The 17285-nt window shown below is 49.2% G+C and overlaps 1 protein-coding gene across 3 annotated transcripts in view; it reads left to right on the top strand.

The window, feature by feature from the left end:
- FHL1 (four and a half LIM domains 1) overlaps positions 1–17285 on the top strand; it is a 37009-nt gene that overhangs the window by 10508 nt on the left and 9216 nt on the right. For 2 of the 3 annotated variants that reach the window (XM_029930649.1, XM_029930650.1), the window contains exon 1: positions 14634–14740. The exons of the other annotated variant lie outside the window; for it this stretch is intronic. In XM_029930649.1, the coding sequence (XP_029786509.1) occupies positions 14635–14740 (106 nt within the window). In that variant the 5' untranslated portion in view covers position 14634. Of the gene's footprint in view, positions 1–14633; positions 14741–17285 lie in introns of those variants that run through there. 3 annotated transcript variants of the gene reach the window in all.

A 17285-nucleotide genomic window follows, 5' to 3' on the forward strand; every position in this document is an offset into this window, starting at 1 on the left:
CTCTTACCAACTGACTTGAAAATAAGTAAAGGTTATTCACGTCAACTTAAAATAAAATTTTGGATGACACCTATCTGTCATCCATCAAAGCTGGGGGAAGACTCCTGTTATGGGAATAAAGACACAAGGTCTTCAGTGAGACCATTCCACTAAAGCCACAGTGTTAAGGCCTCGGCCCGAGAAAGCTGACATTACAGTTGGGTTTCCAGTTACCACGCGCACTTAGCCATCTGTTATATTTAGAGTTTTTTTTTTTTTCTGGTACCTTTAGGAATCTGGATACAGATGAGTCTATGCTTTTCCACTCGCAACGGCCGTAAAAGGGGAAAGGTGGTTAAGAGGTTGGAAACTGGCTCTTGTGTTTTCTCTCAGTTCAGGCCATGGGAATGGATTAGGGAACCTTCTAAAAGGTCTCTCTCTTGGCCCACAGCTCAGACTGCTCAACCGATGTCTGAAGATGTATGTGTGCAGTATTGTAGTTCATGATGAGATTTTCGGGGCTGCTTGGATTATGCCCGAGAAGCTTCACAATGGCCTTGGCAGTACTCGCTTTCATTCTGGATCGTACCACATTCTGTGCTCAGTCTTCAAATGCCTTTTGGAAGCCAGCACCTGCTTGTGTGTGGCTTCGGTCATGTTTTAAAATGTTTGCCTATCTATATTTTATTTTCCCCCAACATCTTATGATGAACATTTTTAAGTGGAAATTATTTCATGGGGACACCTGTATACCCATCACCTAGAGTCTGTCATGAAGATATTACTATGTCTGTTTGATCACCAGATCTCCCCGTCACTCTGTCTATCCATAATTCCATGTTATTTTTGGATTCGTTTCAAACTAAATGCAGTAGATTTCACACGTTAAGTAGCTTTATATATTTTACACACTTGGAGTCTGGCTTTTTGAGCACTACACAAATGTGCCCAGATTGGCATAGAGTCCTGTGCAAGATGCAAAATAAATGCTCAGTTTTGCTGGGGAAAAAATTTAGAAGCCTTATTTTAAAAGCAACAGATTTTCCGGAATTCTGGCATAGAGTTGGAAAAGAATACTGGTGTATTTTTAATTCCGAACGTCCTTGTGACTCAGACAATGCTGACCCCCAGTAAAGGGGGGTGGTATCCTTGTAGATTTTGTTTTCATTGTTGAGCCAAATAACTTCCACTTCTCAGAGAGAGGCAGGCTCATCTTTAAAAGTGTTACACACAGCAAGTGGGGGTCAGCATCATCTGACATAGTCATAGGGGAGCCGTTCACTGAGGCCTAAATCCGTCTCAGCTGGATCCAATCCCAAACCCTGGTGTCAAGGTGTTAAGCGCAAGTTGTTTAAAAAAACACCCTCGTTACAATTGGAGCAGCGGGAGTGGGACGGAGATGAAAAGATTGTAGCGTATGGCCTTTGCCCGTGCAGAAGGCACTCTCTGCGTTCCCGCGAAGCTGTGTTGTTGTTCCTTTTATTCTGAATCCCCAACATCATGTCCAAACACTCTCCCTCGGCTCAGGGAGCATATTTCCTTCTGGAAGTCTCCACTGCCACTCTTGAGTTAGCCGGCAGATCCCTTAAAAGCATTGCCAAGCAGCTTCTCCCTCCCCTACCCCAGAGAGGCCCCTCTGTAGCTCCCACCTCAACGCCAGCCACTGTCGCTTGGGTAGAAGTGCATCTCCACCGCGTTCCCCTTCTCCATCCTTCCAGAATGTAACACCGAACACCAAACAGTTAGGGCAGATGACCTTTGGGAAAGGGAGTAGGTGTGGCATGTGGATGAGCTGGGCGGTTAGAATCATTTAAAATGTGTCCACAGAACACGAATAAGACCAAATCAGAGACTACAACAACGTTAGGCATAGGGATGTTGTAGGAACTTTACCAGCCTCCGCAGATAGACATGCTACCCTTTTCAGACTCAGAAAACGTCCTGGGCCCCTTAGAACTATGTGTACTTGGGTTCCAGAAGAGACTGTTGGGCCACAGAGGTCTTGATTCCTCTCTGCCACCGACTTGCTCTTCAATCTTAGCATGTGACTGGCGTGTTATGGACGGTGGTGTGAGTGCCGATAAAATGGCTGATTAACCGCCTGTGGTCTCTCAGAGCCGGTGAAAACTATCTGGTTTTTGTTACAACTCAAGTGCTTGAATTATGCCATCAACATTTAGATTATTACTGCTGATCAGATTTAATTTCTGAAAAGAGTTGTTTTGCGTACAAACGCTTTCCATTCCACAGGCTGTATGTATGGCACCGCCCATAACTAACTAGTTCCATAGGTCCGTTTAGAAGATTCATTGTTTCCCTGCAACACGTGTGTTTAAAACACAGAAATTGATTAGACTGTGTACTTCCCGCTGGCAGGAAGGTGGAGAGTTGTCTAGATTTATGGTTAGGACAGGTGAAAGGACTTGCATTTCTATTCTTAGTTTGACCTCGCCCCCTCTCTTAAGGCAAGACACTTAATCTTTTTAATGTCTCAGTTTATCCCCCCGTAACACCTGTAACCTTCTTTCATGCAAATGGTACCTGGTTTCTATCCGATGGCATTTGAGGGTGTGCTGCAGAACGTGGCGTGGAGGTTCGAATGACCGCGTAGAAACTATCTGAATGTCGAACGAGGATCTTGACAAATTACTAATTACTACATTTAGAAAGTTACAGCTCTGGAGGGAATTGATATTTGATATTGTTGTCCTGTGTGTTCTAAGTTACCATCATAACAGTAGGAAAATAAACCCTGTCTTGGCTATGTTACAAAGGGATTAACTCACTTCTTCAAGTTGTTACTAAATCTCCAGCCCTTCCCACAACAGAAATAAAAAGTGCTCCTTGTTTTCTTGAGTTTTTCCAGGCTAGAAAGTCTTCAAACTACCCTTGGCTTCAGGTTTTCTTCTGTTGGGCATTTTCCAAATTCTTTTTGTGGAGACTGAAGGGTAAACTGTGTGAGTTACTCAAGGCAACTAAAATTGCCCTCTACCAGTGTGCAGAGGAGTAGGCTTTTGATTTGTAGATCAAAGCAAAGAACCAAGATCATGTGGGGCTGGCCTGTCATACACTTGTCCCCAGCTCCTTGCATCCCTGCAGAGAATGAAATAGTAACGAAATACAAGAGGATAAAATAGCTAGACCCCATATGACTCCTCCTAAAGTCTCTATCCTGAAATGTGTGAGCTGACGAGACAGAGAACCCCATCACGGAAGTCGTCCATCTTTTCCCAATGATCTGCTCCTAGATTTTATGGTGCGTGATAAACGGGCACATGTTTTTTGTGACAGTCGTGGGGTGTAAGTCATGCAAAGGCTTGAAAAATGAGGACACGCTACCTGCTTTGGTACAAAGCCTGACATGTATATATTTGTCTCTTCTTTTAGGAATCTTTATTTCGATATTACTGTTCAGTTCGTACAGTACCTGGGCACATGTGCTGTAATGTCATTCCTAAAACAATCCAACATGGAAAGCAGGACAGGTATTAATGTCCCCACTGTATAGATGGGGAAGGAAAATGAACCAGCAGAGCCTGGGATTCTGGCTGGCATTTCCGATCCCATGTCTATTGCTCGTTCCTTGAGTTGCAAAACAACAAAGGCAACCAAACGCTCCTGGTCTTTTTGTTAAATGAAAGCTTAACGTCAATTTAACTTTTATAGTGTTCTCTCTGTTTTTACAAAGTCAAGTCGTAATTGGCTTTGAACTTGCTAAGCTCCTGAATTAATCTCGTCTCTGCTCACTCCCTTGCCATTGTGATCATTTATATAGGCTTCTGCATGGATTTGTGACATTTACACGAGTGGACAGTTTGAAGTGAGTTAAAATTAATTTGGTTTTCTGCTGTTTTGTAACGCCCCTGCTTGGCCACACTGAATTGCCACCACCCTGTGAGTGGAGGAATCTCTGTTCTAACGTCTAACAAAAATAGCTAGTAGGCATACTTCAGTTGATTTGCATATATTACACCAAATTATAGACATCAGCCCCCTTTCCTGAAATCCAGCGTGTAACTTTTGAAGCATCTGCAGTGAAATTGGAGCATGGTGTTGGTGACATTTCTTTTTCTCATTTGTCCTTAGAAGCAGGGAGGTACAATCTAAGTTGGCAAGTCAGTGACAGAACGCAAGCCACCTGGCCTCCGTTAGTTACCTGACCTTGGAAACACCAGTGCCCATTTCAGAAAAGACCAACTTTTGAGACTACAGATAGCCATCTACTCTTCTGCTCAAAAAAAGAAAGACACGGGGCTCCTGGGTGGCTGAGTTGATTGAGTTGACTGTGGCCCAAGTCACGTTCCTGCGCTTCATGGTTTCAAGCCCCACGTTGGGCTCTGTGCTGACAGCTCAGAGACTGGAGTCTGCTTTGGATTCTGTGTCTCCCTCTCCTTCTGCCCCTCCCCTGCTTATACTGTCTCTCTGTCTCCCAAAAAATAAAGACATGTTTTAAAAAATAAATAAAATGAAACAGCAACACTCGCAGGATGAACTGACAACCCTGATACACACAGAGTCGAAAACTCCCTAGCAGGTTTCTGTAACGAAGGAGGATGGTGTTTTGTTTGCCCAGCATGCAGTTTGAAGGTCAGACCTGTGACTCAGGGCCGGGCACTTTGATGGTGGCATGCATCAGGGACCTGCTGCCAGGCTAAAATCATCCAGGAGGGCTTGTGCCAGAGCAGGTCGCTCCATTATAACCCCCAGCGGAGAAGCCATGTTTCACTTTTAAAAATAGATGAAGAGGAGGACAGGGACATAGGAAAATCAAATACCCTAGGTACCTTGTAGCTTTTCAGCCTACGGACTCAGTGAGCACGAAGTGCCTCCTTACTTGGGACGGAGATCGTCCATTGCCGCTAATCTGTCACAGGGCAGTGCTGCGTGGGCCCATGACGACGTCCTTCACATAGGCGTTTTAGTTACTCTCGTGTTTTGGAATTCATCGCGAGACACTGTAGTTTGGTGCAAAGAGCACTAGACTTGGAATCAAAAGCAACTTCCTCTCTGGGTGGCTTATTAACTGAGGGTGGCCTTAGCATAGTTGGCTTGGGATTTCCACACGGCATCTTCTGAGCCCAGACACAACTAATCTGCCCGTTCAGTGAGCTGTGGTGGGTGCACCTGATCCGCCCAAGATCCTTTCATCCCTCTCCCTTTCCTCTCTCCCTTGTCTTGGGGGTCACAACTCTTTCATGGATCTGACTGACCCCTGCTGCGTGCCAGAGGAAGGCAGTCTGATTAAACTAACTTACTGCTTTTACATGGTTTTGAACTTGGCATATTTCTCACAGCCTTTTTGTAATAACAGGCTGGAAACAGATATATGTAAAAATAAGTGACTGATAAAGAAAATTGTGGTATATCAGGGCGCCTGGGTGGCTCAGTTGTTTAAGTGTCAGACTTTGGCTCAGGTCACGATCTCACAGTTTGTGGGTTCAAGCCCTGCGTCGGGCTCTGTACTGACAGCTCGGAGCCTGGAGCCTGCTTCAGATTCTGTGTCTCCCTCTCTCTCTCTGCCCCTGCTTGCTTGTGCTCTGTCTCTCAAAAATAAACATTTAAAAAATTACATTTAAAAAAAGAAAATTGTGGTATATCTATGCAGGTGAATACTATGTACGTTGTAAAAGTGGAGGCTCTTTTGTTGCTAACAGGCAGAGTTCTCTAAAATACACAGGATAGAAAAGGCAAGGTGTAGGAGAGTATGGGTAGTGCATCACCACCGTGTTTTTAAAAAGGGAGAAAGAAAAACTATATACAGCCATGTATTTTTCATAGACCCAGTGTCTCTGGAACCATAAGAAAGAAGACAGTGGGATCACTGGTAACTAATGGAGAAGGGAAGTGGATGTTTTCGGACAGTCAGGAGAGGAAGACTGTTTCCTATATATTCTTTTGTACCTTTAGAAAAATCTTTTTAATATTCGTGTAATGTTTGTTTATTTTTGAGAGTGACAGAAAGAGAGCGAGCGAGTGTGGGGGAGGGGAAGAGAGAGAGAGAGGGAGACACAGAATTGGAAGCAGGCTCCAGGCTCCAGGTTGTCAGCACAGAGCCCGACACAGGGCTCGAACTCATAAACCGTGAGATGTGACCTTAGCCAAAGTTGGCCGCTTAACCGACGGAGCCGCCCAGGTGCCGCAAATTGTGTCTTAATATATAAAATGAAAAAACAACTTGGAGTCATGAACACGGAAATGTTTTCAGCATTACTGTGAACACTGAACACCAGGAATCACCTTCTTACGTCTCTACCGCCTGAGATGTTTCCGTTGGAGAAGACTTTACACAGGCTCACTGACGGTCCCCGAGGCCTTCCTAGCCTCTTAGCACCTCCTTCCACCGACGCGCTAGGGACCTTCTCATTTGATGGGGGGATGTTGTTAACCCGAAAGAAGGAAGCCCAACTGATGGAAAGGATGTTCGGTGTGTACAACCGAAACGCTGTGGTGGAGGCCTTCCCCAGCCGTGGCCCCGGGGGACAAGGCTGTGGCACGTTTGGCCAGAGCATCCGAGAACCGTTTGGACCTGTGTGCCCTTTCTGTCCTTGTAACTGGCCCAGAGAGCCCCCTGCCCCAGCACTACCTCCATCCCTGTTCCCTTTCTTTTCTTTCCCCAGGCTGAGCTGAGTCCCTGGGTTTCAGGAGCCCTTCCTAAAAGGGAGACCAGTGGGATCTAGCTCCTCTTTCAGGACCTCGTCGCTAGCACATCATAGGTGCCGCGACCCTCTGAGCTGTCATCTGGCACGACAGTCAGTGCCGTCGCATCCAGCCTGTCTGTGGGTCAGTCAGGTAACTGTTTGGTCAGTTTTCCCAATTCTGGTGCTTAAACCAGAATTCATCTGGGGGTGGGTGCAAGGCCATGACCGCAGTGTAGCTTTGGTCGTTGGCAGTGGGGTACATGATGCCTCTTTCAGTTGGGCCACTGTGAGACCTGAAGCCTTCCTGTGCTCACTTAAGTGTCCCCACAAGCAGCCTTCCCTCATGTCAGCTGCTGAGCCCTTCCTCTGAGTGGCCTAGAAAGATAGGTCTTTGAGATCCGTGTCCTCAGCTTTCATTCAGAGTTCACTCACGTCAGGGGCACCTGGGTGGCTCAGTCATTTGATCATCTGACTTTGGCTCAGGTCACGATCTTGAGGTTCTCGAGTTCAAGCCCCGCATCTGGCTTGGTGCTGATGCCTCAGAGCCTGGAGCCTGCTTTGGATTCTATGTCTCCCTCTCTTTCTACCCCTCCCCTGCTTGCTCTTGTGCTCCCTTTCTCTCTCTCTCTCTCAAAAATAAACATTAGAAATAGTCACCAAATTATTTGTGTAGTCTCATGCTTAAACCACGTATAAAAACAAATGAACTCCCATGAAACATACAGAAATAACCTACGCTCTGGCCACAGTTAGTGTTTCTGATGCTAGAGGTAGTGTCTTTTTGTTCATAGCCTTCTTGGGCCGACTTGAGGTCAGAGAGGCGATCCGTAGGTGGCCTGCCTCATTGAGAACTTCCATCAAAGCAAGCCTCTATTTGCTGTGTTGGAAAGTCTGATCATCCACTGGGCTCTCTAGGACCTTCCTTGGTAGGAGGGATGTAGGGAAGACTCCTTCCTCACCCCAAGTCTGAGCAGGTGACCTACACCTAGTGGGCCTTTTAGTTTCACTAGAGGATCAAGGGAGCAGCCTCGTCTTTCCATGGTGTCCGTCACCTGTCCCTAAACTGTCTGGGTCCGTGCGAGATGTACAGCTGGGTCTTCTGGGCTGTGGTGCTGCCAGAGGCTGATTCCTCCGAGTCCCTCGGAACTTTCTGATTGTCATCCTAGAGACCCGTCAGGCCCATAACCCTCTCGGTTGGGCTGTTACCTGTTTTTCACATGTGCCCTATGGACTGGTAAATTCGAAAAGAAGATTTTCTTTTGCAGGCATCTGCTGCTTGGGAATCCTCATTTTTAGAGCATAATTGAATAAGTAGCAATATTTCGTGCCCACCAGGCACTAGCCACTGTTCTGCAAGGGCTTAGCACTTTATTTCTCCCAACAAACCTGTCAACCTAGGCACTCCCGTTATCCACATTCTCCAGATGGGCAAACTGAGTCACAGAGATGTTACGTAGGATTCTCTTGCGCACAACCATTAAGTGGTGGAGACCGGATTCAGTGCCACACACTCCGGCTTTGGGCCTGGTGTCCTTCACCACTACACAATTCCCTTGAAACTTTATAAACTGGATCCACCCGTATCAAACTGCGAGCACACTCCTTGTTGCTTGTCTTCGAACAGCGTTAGTAGTTTCGCCAGTAACCTATAAGGTTAAGACTTGACTTTCTCCTACCGGTGCCCCCCAAAACGGTGATGGCCCGCCGCCGGACACCATTTTACCCGAATTCCACCAAATTCAGCAGTGGACTCTCCGTACCTGGGACGGGCTGGTCCCACTTACACGTGGTCCGTGGCTCCGCATGTGATTTCTTCGACCATCACTCTGCTTGCAGACGAACACGAAAGGCTGGGATTTGAGATAAATGCAATGTCCTCTTTCCAAGCGCGTGACCTTTGGTGGCCTCAGCTTCTCGTGTTCTATTTGCCGGACTCCGTGTTCCCGTCACTCTATTCATGTACCCGCCGCCTGGCACAGGGCACGCTGCCTGACTTCCAGAGCTTTGGAACTGCTCGCTCGCGCACTCCTGGAGCGTCAGCTGTTGTAGGGGGGACCCTTTCCCCCCTCTGTCGACCTGGACCTTCCCTCTTGCGCTCTGCGGCAGCTGCTGCTTCCCCACGGCCTCAGCCGAAGGTGATGGTCTCCAGCCTCTCGCTGTAGCAGGGAAGAATCTAGAGTGTTTTACCGTCCCTTAGTCTTGAGGTCTATGACCCAGATACGTGTGCCTGTGACTCATGGTCCCAAGGTTTACACTGCCGTGAGGAAAGAGCCCTTGCTGGAAGCAACTTGATGGGCTTCGAGGGGCCCCAGGGTCCCAGACATTCTGGTTCTAGATCCGGGGCCACTGACAATGGAGTGAAGCACGTCCTGTCCCATTTCTGGGCTTTAGTTTTCCCGTCTGTCAAGTGGAGTGGCTGGGCCACCTGGTGTCTCAGGGCATTTGCAACTCCACGTAACAACAGATGGGAACGCTACAGCAGTCCTTGTGAAGGTGGCACCGCGCACGGCCACCGCCTGTTCTCTGTCCTCAGTGTGCACGGACGGACGAAGCGAGCTCCCCATTGCAGCAGTCACGTCATGGTAGGCCATCGACAAGGTCACACTGGCCTTTCCTCTGGTCTTCCTGTGGCCTCTGCACGGTGTAATGGCCGGCCTCACAGACGGCATATCTGTTCCCTTGGAGAGCCATTCACATTTGCTCTCTCAGACGTGCCTCACTGGGGACCACCACACTCCTGGTGTGCGTGTCACAATCCACGATTGGAATTGTGACACTGCCCAGGCAGACAAATGATGGCCCTCGGAGCAACTTGGCAGGTGAGGACCAAGGGACACTTTTGCCTTAATGTCCCAGCAATCCTCCAGAACCCCAGATCGCTGCCTCTCGGTCAGTCCGCCCTCTCGCCTAACAAGATGGAGACTTCCTGAGTGACCCCCCCAGAACACTGCTTGGTCTCCTTCCTCCTGTGCCCCCACTGCCACTCTGCACCCCGCTCAACACGGGTTTCCGACCTTTGCCCCCCATTCCAGGGCCGAGCCAGGGCACAATAAGGCAGATGACCTGTTAGTAGGTCAGATCCCCGCATCAGGAAGCAGGGCTCACAAGGCGTGAGGAGGATGCCCCTGGTCAAGGCAGGTGACCCCAGTTCACAGCATTAAGAATAAAGAGATGGGAGCTTATTTGATGTCCTGTCCTTTCCTGTTACGGGTATTAATCGGCTGGGTAAATTATAGACCGGGGTCACGGAACGTTTAGCCCTTGAGCATCTATCAGACGCTTGAAATGTCCATAACAGGTGGGCTTGGCAAATGCCAGGACTTAGCATGACTGAAAGGGTGTTGTGAGTCATGGCACATGGCAACATGGAAATAAAACAGATAGATAACAAGTGGATGGTAGAAATAGACTGGAAGAGAATTTTAACACCTAAAATATGACAAAGATTTATCCATACTATCTTCTAGGTTTCCTGTAACATTTATTTGCCTCTGATCGCACAGTCTACATTTTTATTCTAAAACTCTTCCTTTTTATTTATTTTCTCTTTTTTTTTTAAGTTAAGTGCCGCTTCATTTTTTTTTTTTTTAATCTGAGATTACCATGGTGACTTACTTAGAAAATCATTTGTTCAGCATTTTCCACAGTGGTGATTTCTGGTAAGAGGCCCATGAAAATATCTATAGGATTGGCTGGGATCATTCCTACATCTAGGAGGGGGCAGACTTGGGGGACAGGAGGCATTGATGACTATTCCTGTGGTGCCTGACTACCTCAGCCAGTGGAGCATGTGACTCTTGATTTCAGAGTTGGGAGTTCGAGGCCCACGTTGGGTGTTGAGATTACTGAAAAATGAAATCTTTAGTGGCACCTAAGTGGCTCAGTCACTTAAACATCGGGCTTTGGCTCATGTCATGATCTCACAGTTCGTGGGATCAAGCCCCTCATCGGGTTCTGTGCTGACAGCTCAGGCACATGCATGGGCTTCTCTCTCCCTTTCTCTCTGCTTCTCCCCCCCCACTCTCTCCCTCTCTCTCTCAAAATAAATAAACTTTAAAAAAAAAGTTTAAAAAAGTTAAAAAAAATAAAGCTACTCCTAATAATACAGGGACATTTTCAAAAAATCGAATGGCAGAGGCCAAGGCAACATGTTTAAATTCTTAATCTAAGAGTATTACAAGGAACCAGCTAAAGTGAATTGTGAAATGCTGGTTTTCTCTGTAATGAATTAGCATTTTCCAGGTACTTGACTGTTTGCAGGGTCTTCCATTCCGGCGTCTTCCCTCCCCAGAGGCAGGCATTCCCCTTTCTCGGGGCCCCTTTCCTTTGTTCTGCAATTCAGAGGCTCTTTGGGGGGCACCATTTTGAGGGCTCACTCTCCTTTGAGTCTTGCCCGATGAAACGGCCCCCACGTGGTCCTAACTGGGGGGGCTCAGTTAACTCTCCCAACGGGTGTGCCCCAAATTGTGCCATTTAAGCAGTGACTTTGCAAAATGTCATGGGTCAGGAAGAGTACTCTTCCCACCCTACAGATTAACGGGAACATGAGATGGGCCGCCGCACTGGCTGAGAAGTGGCCCGGAGAGCCCAGTGTGGACACCCAGTGCATCATGCCCCATGACTGGGTGCTGTCATCTCATAGCCAGAGTCACTCAGTAAGATTGTTGGCGGGGGGACAAGGAGCCAGGCAGAGTTCTGTTAAGGGGAAAAAACCCGCTGAGTGTATGACTTAGTGGTAGGCATGAGGGGGAGGAGGAGGAAGGTGTAGTGTGATTAAGATGAACTGCTCGTGGGTCCACAGAGACTTCATGGCAGGTGCCATCAGGCTCTTGCCTCTGGCCGTGGCCAGTGGCAGTCATTCTCGGAATGAGTTCGCAACCATTTGGAAATTTATTTGGTGGAAGAAAGCTATGGGAAAGGGAGGAGGGTGACCACAAGTCAGGCAGGGCAGGATGAGGAACCCCCCCAGGCGTGGGCCAACTGGGTCACTGAATCTGCCGTGTTTCACTCGTGGGTGAAGTTTGATCCTCCCGGGGGGCTCCTGAGGTAGAGCGTCCAGGATTGGGTTGCGGCCCCCCAGTGCCCATGGACAGTCCGCGACTCCCCAGGCCCTTGAGGTTTGCCTAATTCTCTCCTGATGTGACAACAATGTCTGGATGTGACAGCAGAAGCTTGTAGCGGGCCAAGTAAAGTGCCGCCTTCCTTGTGTTCCGCATCATCGCCCCGATCATGCAGAAGCCTGATGTCCGAGGGCCTGCTGGCTCCGTCCCCTCCGGTCCTGCCGCACAGTGTCCCTCATGGCACCAGCTACTGCCTGCGCTCATTGTTCGGCCTCATCTGGAGCGGGCAGAACCCAGAACCCTTCCGGGCTCTCTCCCGACCCCAGGCTCCCTTCCGCTGAGAGGCATCCCCCTTACCACCCGGTGGCCCTCCGCACTGTGGCATGCCTTTCCCTCCTGGCATCACGTGCCCCGCTTCCAGATCCCAGGCTCCCGTCCCCCCCACCCCCACCATATGCCACTTTGCTCGTGCTGCGCCTTTGCTCAGAAGGCCCCTCTTACTCACCCTTCAGGGGCCAGATAGGCCACGTGTTGTCAGCTCCGGCAGGTCTTATCTGCGTCCCCTGCCTGGACACCCCCCTGCCTGCAACAAGGCTGGATGCCGCCTTGTATCTGCCGCGGTGACTGTCCTTTGTATATGATGCTGATCCACTTGGAATAAGGGAACTGTATGGTACTCTTTGTGACCAGAAAAATCGCTGGCACCACGTGGTAGGACACGTGCTGTTTGCCTCATAAGTAAAGCATAGCAGGGGCTGGTATCACGCACACGGGGGTCGGGCTGCACAGTAGCGGAAAGGCAGGCATGTAGAGCCTCGGAGGGCCATGCCAGAGGCAGCGAAGGGGTTTTGATGCCTGACACTCGCTGAAAAGTCACCCCGATGCAGTGTAAGAATAGTAGGCCTGCAATGTGGCCTTTGGACAGCAGCAGAGGAATGCTCTAGAAACACCCCAGCAATTATTGAGGACATTATTAAACATCACACTGTTAATGTGTTATGAACTTGGCTCAGACGCTCGTGAATGCCGCAACTGCTGTGGTGTTTGCTCAGCGATCACCAGTGGTTCTGAGCCACCGACCCCAGGCAGGGCAGGGTCACCAGCTCCCCTGGTGAGAGACCATGTCACCCCGTCACCTGGGGCCCTTCCCACTCTCGTTTTCTATAAGTTGCAGTTCTGGGACTTAAGGCTGTGGGCGGTGGGGACACGTGTCAGAGCGGGCAGCAGGCGGGCTTCCTGAGTTTGGGGAGGAACACGGGGCCATACTCTGCCAGGACTTCTCCAGATGCTAACTACTACACTTGCTGGAAGAACACGCCCCCTCGTTCGGGGTTGGAAGCTAGGCTGGCTTCCTGGAGGAAGACTCTACCTCAAGATGCACCTCGCTAAGATCTACTTTTCGGTTCATGACAGCCCATCATCTCCTACAAAACACATTTCTGCCAGGTGACACATTGACCTTTGCTTCAGGGGTGCAGCCGTTTCCCAACCGGCCAGGCTCCCCGCACTGTTAAGTCAGGCCACTGAGACGGGGGCCGGAGCAGGCTGGGGGGGCACATTTCCACCCCCCTTCTTGTCCCAGACCGACTCTTGGACCCAACACATGATAGATTTGCCTGTAACATCCTGGCTTTTGTCGTTCTGTCATTTTCCAGCTAGCTAGAAGTTACAAGTTCAGCTATTGGAAAAACTTCTTCATTAAACATTTGAAGAGCATCAGAATTGTAAAGCTTGGGGGTGGTGGGGTGCCTCGGGGTGGGTTCAACATCTGACTCTGGCTCAGCTCAGGATCTGGCGGTTTGTGAATGTGAGTCCTGCATGGACTCTGATCCTCTGTCCCCCTCTCTCTCTGCCCCTCCCCCTCCCCCCTTCCTCTCTCAAAAATAAACATTTAAAAAGAATTGCAGAACTCATCCGTTCAGAAGCCTTCTGAGTTCCAGGTGGGACTATGTTTTGGGTTTTATACTAGACTTGATGGCCACTTTTTGCTTCGTTTCATTCATTTCTCAACAGACAGTTACCGTGGGGAATAGATCCGGGAAGGGGAGAGATAGGGAGTGTGGTTGCAACTTGAAACGGGGCCAATGAGATGCCAGTTAAAGTGACTTGGAGCGAAGCCTGGAAGGAGGTAGACGGGCAACTGTGAGAGGCTCTGGGGGGTGGGGTGGCGAGTGTGGGGGGCCCAGGCTGGGCGCCTCTGGAGGGCGGGGAGGCCAGCGTGAGGCTGGAGCTCAGGGCGCAAGGGGGGCCAGGGAGAAGGCCAGACGGGGGGCAGGTGTGGGGTCACCGTGTTCCAGCCGTCACAGCCCATTAGGTTGCCCTGTCCGTGTTCATGGTATTTTTACTTTTGTTGTCCCTGACGCCAAAGAGCAGATTTCAGTTGGGGGACAAAACATCCCCCTTGTGTACTTGGGGGGCTGGTGTGTGTGTGTGTCTCATCTGACACAAAGGACGTGTGCGGCCAGAATCGCCCCTTCAGACTTCTGTGGGTCTGTGGTACATACCAGGGAAGACACGGGCGATGCCCCAATGTCTCCATTCCTACTGCCTAACGCCTTTTAATCACTCCGGTTAACCCAAGTCTGTCTCTTACAGTTATCTCTGTCATTAGTGGCACAAAACTGAGTTCCCTGCAGGGCCCAACACAAACTGTTTAGGCATATAAAGTGGATTAATAAGGCTCAGCGTTCAGCTACGCTGGGGCTGAGTCCAAATTTTATTCCGGTACAGGAATGACTTTCTATGTGGCCTCTCTGGCTCTGGAGCTAATTTGGATGCTGAGTAGCTCCACAGGTATTTCTATGTAGTGTTTGGTATTTTTACTGGGTCCTATTCTTCTCCCTTGGATCACCTAAAATGGTTAAGAATTTTCTAGTGGGATTAAGGTTGTGATCTCTGGGGAGGGGTGGGCCATCTGCTCTCGGTTATTTTTGTGTGAGCCACTTCCCCTTAAATGTATGTTCACAAATGAGCCACAGCCTTATCAGCTGAGGTCGGGGAAGACTGGTCTAGGTGCCGCTCCTGAACTTGGTCTCCGAGCCATGGCTTCCCATAGACACTCAGGTAAAGCTTCCTATTCTTTACCTTGTGCCGAGTGCAGTAGTGTTGGGGCAGGATGTGCAGCACCTGACTGAATGCTGGTTTTTGATGAAATGGTTCGAGCCTTGTCTAAGGCAGCAAATCGATAAGCCCGGGCTCGTCCCGGTTCTGCCCCGCTGCTGCCTGCAAGACAAGAGGCAGGTCGAGTGGCTTGCTTTTTGTAAAAATAGAAACTTATTACTATAGTTCACGTGTTTTGGGACCTCTTATAAAATCGTCAAAGATTGGGGGGGATGGCTAGCAATTTTTGTTATTTATAACACACAGATGTTCGTCGTGACTACTTTACATAGAGTTTCAGTGTTTAGGGGTCAGTTGACTATAGAGCTGAAGGGAGAGATACTGAGAGCTGAGAAAGTGCGCGTTGCCTCACCGCCTCTCTGCTCCTCTGAACGCTGTGCTCAGTCTTCCTGAAGACCAGCAGCTGTGATCCTGTCACATCCTTGTCGATGTGACAAGTAGGTCAGTAATTGTTCTCATCAGGCAAAGGGGCAACTTTTCAGAACCTCTAGACCGTCCTTACCGATGAGAGTCGTCTTCTGGTTTTGAAGCCCAGCATGAAGGAAGCCCTTCGGCTGTGGACAGACCCCCGTGGAACGGGCGAAAGGACTGCAGGACGGGGCCGTCTCCCCAGAGAGCCCAGCTCTCTGAGGTCACCCTGCTGCCGCCTGTGCCCCCTCTGAAGCCAGGACTGTCACCGCGGCTCTTTTGCCCTCTGCCTAACGAGCGCCCCACTTTCTTGGAGACAGGTACCCTGGCCCGTCTCTCGGCTTTCAGATTACAGCACGAATTAATTGTGGGTGACCGAAAAAACTATATTTGCAAACTTGGCATTGCCCCTCCGGATTGAAATACTGAGAATACTTTTAGAAAGTCTCCTCAGGTGTTGAAACACGAATTCACTGTAACGGCAGTCCCCACTTTGGTGAATTAATAGGCAGTGTTTTTCTTGTTCCCAAATGCTGAAGAGCTGTTTCCCCACCCCCACCCCCCAGGAGCCATTTTACAAACATGGCGCCGTGTGCCTGGGATTATGGTAATTGGCCAGCACCCACATTCTCAGGGTGTGGGCACCCCACTCCAGTGGGCCTTGAGCACATGTTAACTGGCGGAGTAACTCCCCATTTTACTTGCTAATTAAATGACAGAATAGGAAAATACATTTAAAAGGTGACCTCTTTACAGCACATCCAACCTCCAATTTTAAGTTACACCAAATCCTGACATTATTCTTGCTTATATAAATCTGGAGGCTGTGTAACAGTGTCTAGATGGGACAGATTATTGACACCTTTTAGGTGTTCTCTTTATGTTTATTTATTCTTTAGAGACAGAGAGAGAGTGCAAGCAGGGAAGGGGCAGAGAGAGAGGGAGACACAGAATCCGAAGTAGGCTCCAGGCTCTGACCTGTCAGCACAAAGCCCGACGCAGGGCTCGAACCCACGAACCCTGAGACCATGACCTGAGCCGAAGTCAGACCCTTAACTGACTGAGCCACCCAGGCGCCCCAGATGGTTCTTAAAATCAAGGACTATTGTTTTGTATTGCATTAGATTTTTAGGTCTATGAAAGCAGAGAAGAGAGAAGTCTTCACAAAAAGAAAATCCATGTTGCCCCAAAATGGGCTTGGTATAGATGAATTAGAGGCTCAGATGATTGGATCAGAATCCATTTTTAGTGGCCATCCATATACTGAGAGGACATTTCAAGGACAGGAATTTTTATTTTTCTTACTTAACATTTTCAGTCTACAAAGTTATGTAGACTCCATGCCTTTACCCCTTGGCCTTTCAAGTTGAGGACCGAGCTGCGGGTGGGGGGGGGGGTAGGGAGGTAAAGGCCATTTGCCGTATTCCACAGCCACTAGCTCCCTTCACCAGCCGCTGCCCAGTGGGTTATACATACCCAGCAGTGTCTTCTTGGAGCAAGGGTGCAAAATGAAACGGTGGTGTGAGTGAATAGTCAATCTGGGTTGGCGGCTTAAAATAACAGAACTGGCAGCCAGAAGATTTGGTCAGGGGTGAAGGTTGAATGCCGTGTACTTCTCAGGGCCACCAAACAACCGCCTGTGACTTCACCGCAACGAGGAGCACTGAAAACACACGTCCTGTCGCTGCCAGGTCGGAAGCACTTGTTTTCTGACACAATAGCTGGAAGGTGCTCACGTAACACACACATTAAGAAAAGCTCCGTGCGTGGACTGGCACAGAATCCGGTCCCGGGGAAGTTCAGGGGCCCCAGAAGAGACTGATGAGTTTTTCTCTAGTGAAGGTGCAAATAGCATTGAACCTTTCATGCATGTTCTGTGTTTAAGGGAAAAAACCACTTTCTGATTTTCTATGAAATTCTGTGAAAGACTGCTTTTCAGCCATGACTCATGAGCTCCGTCTCATTGCAGCTGGTTAGGGATTTGCTCCCAAATGTCTGACGACACCCCCAGGTGCGTGAGCATGTCGGCCACACAGGCGCCCTCTTCATCGGCTGAGGCTTCGCCCCATTTGTGGAATGT

This window comes from Suricata suricatta, chromosome X (assembly GCF_006229205.1).
Source record: "Suricata suricatta isolate VVHF042 chromosome X, meerkat_22Aug2017_6uvM2_HiC, whole genome shotgun sequence".
NCBI classification, from domain to species: Eukaryota; Metazoa; Chordata; class Mammalia; order Carnivora; family Herpestidae; genus Suricata; species Suricata suricatta.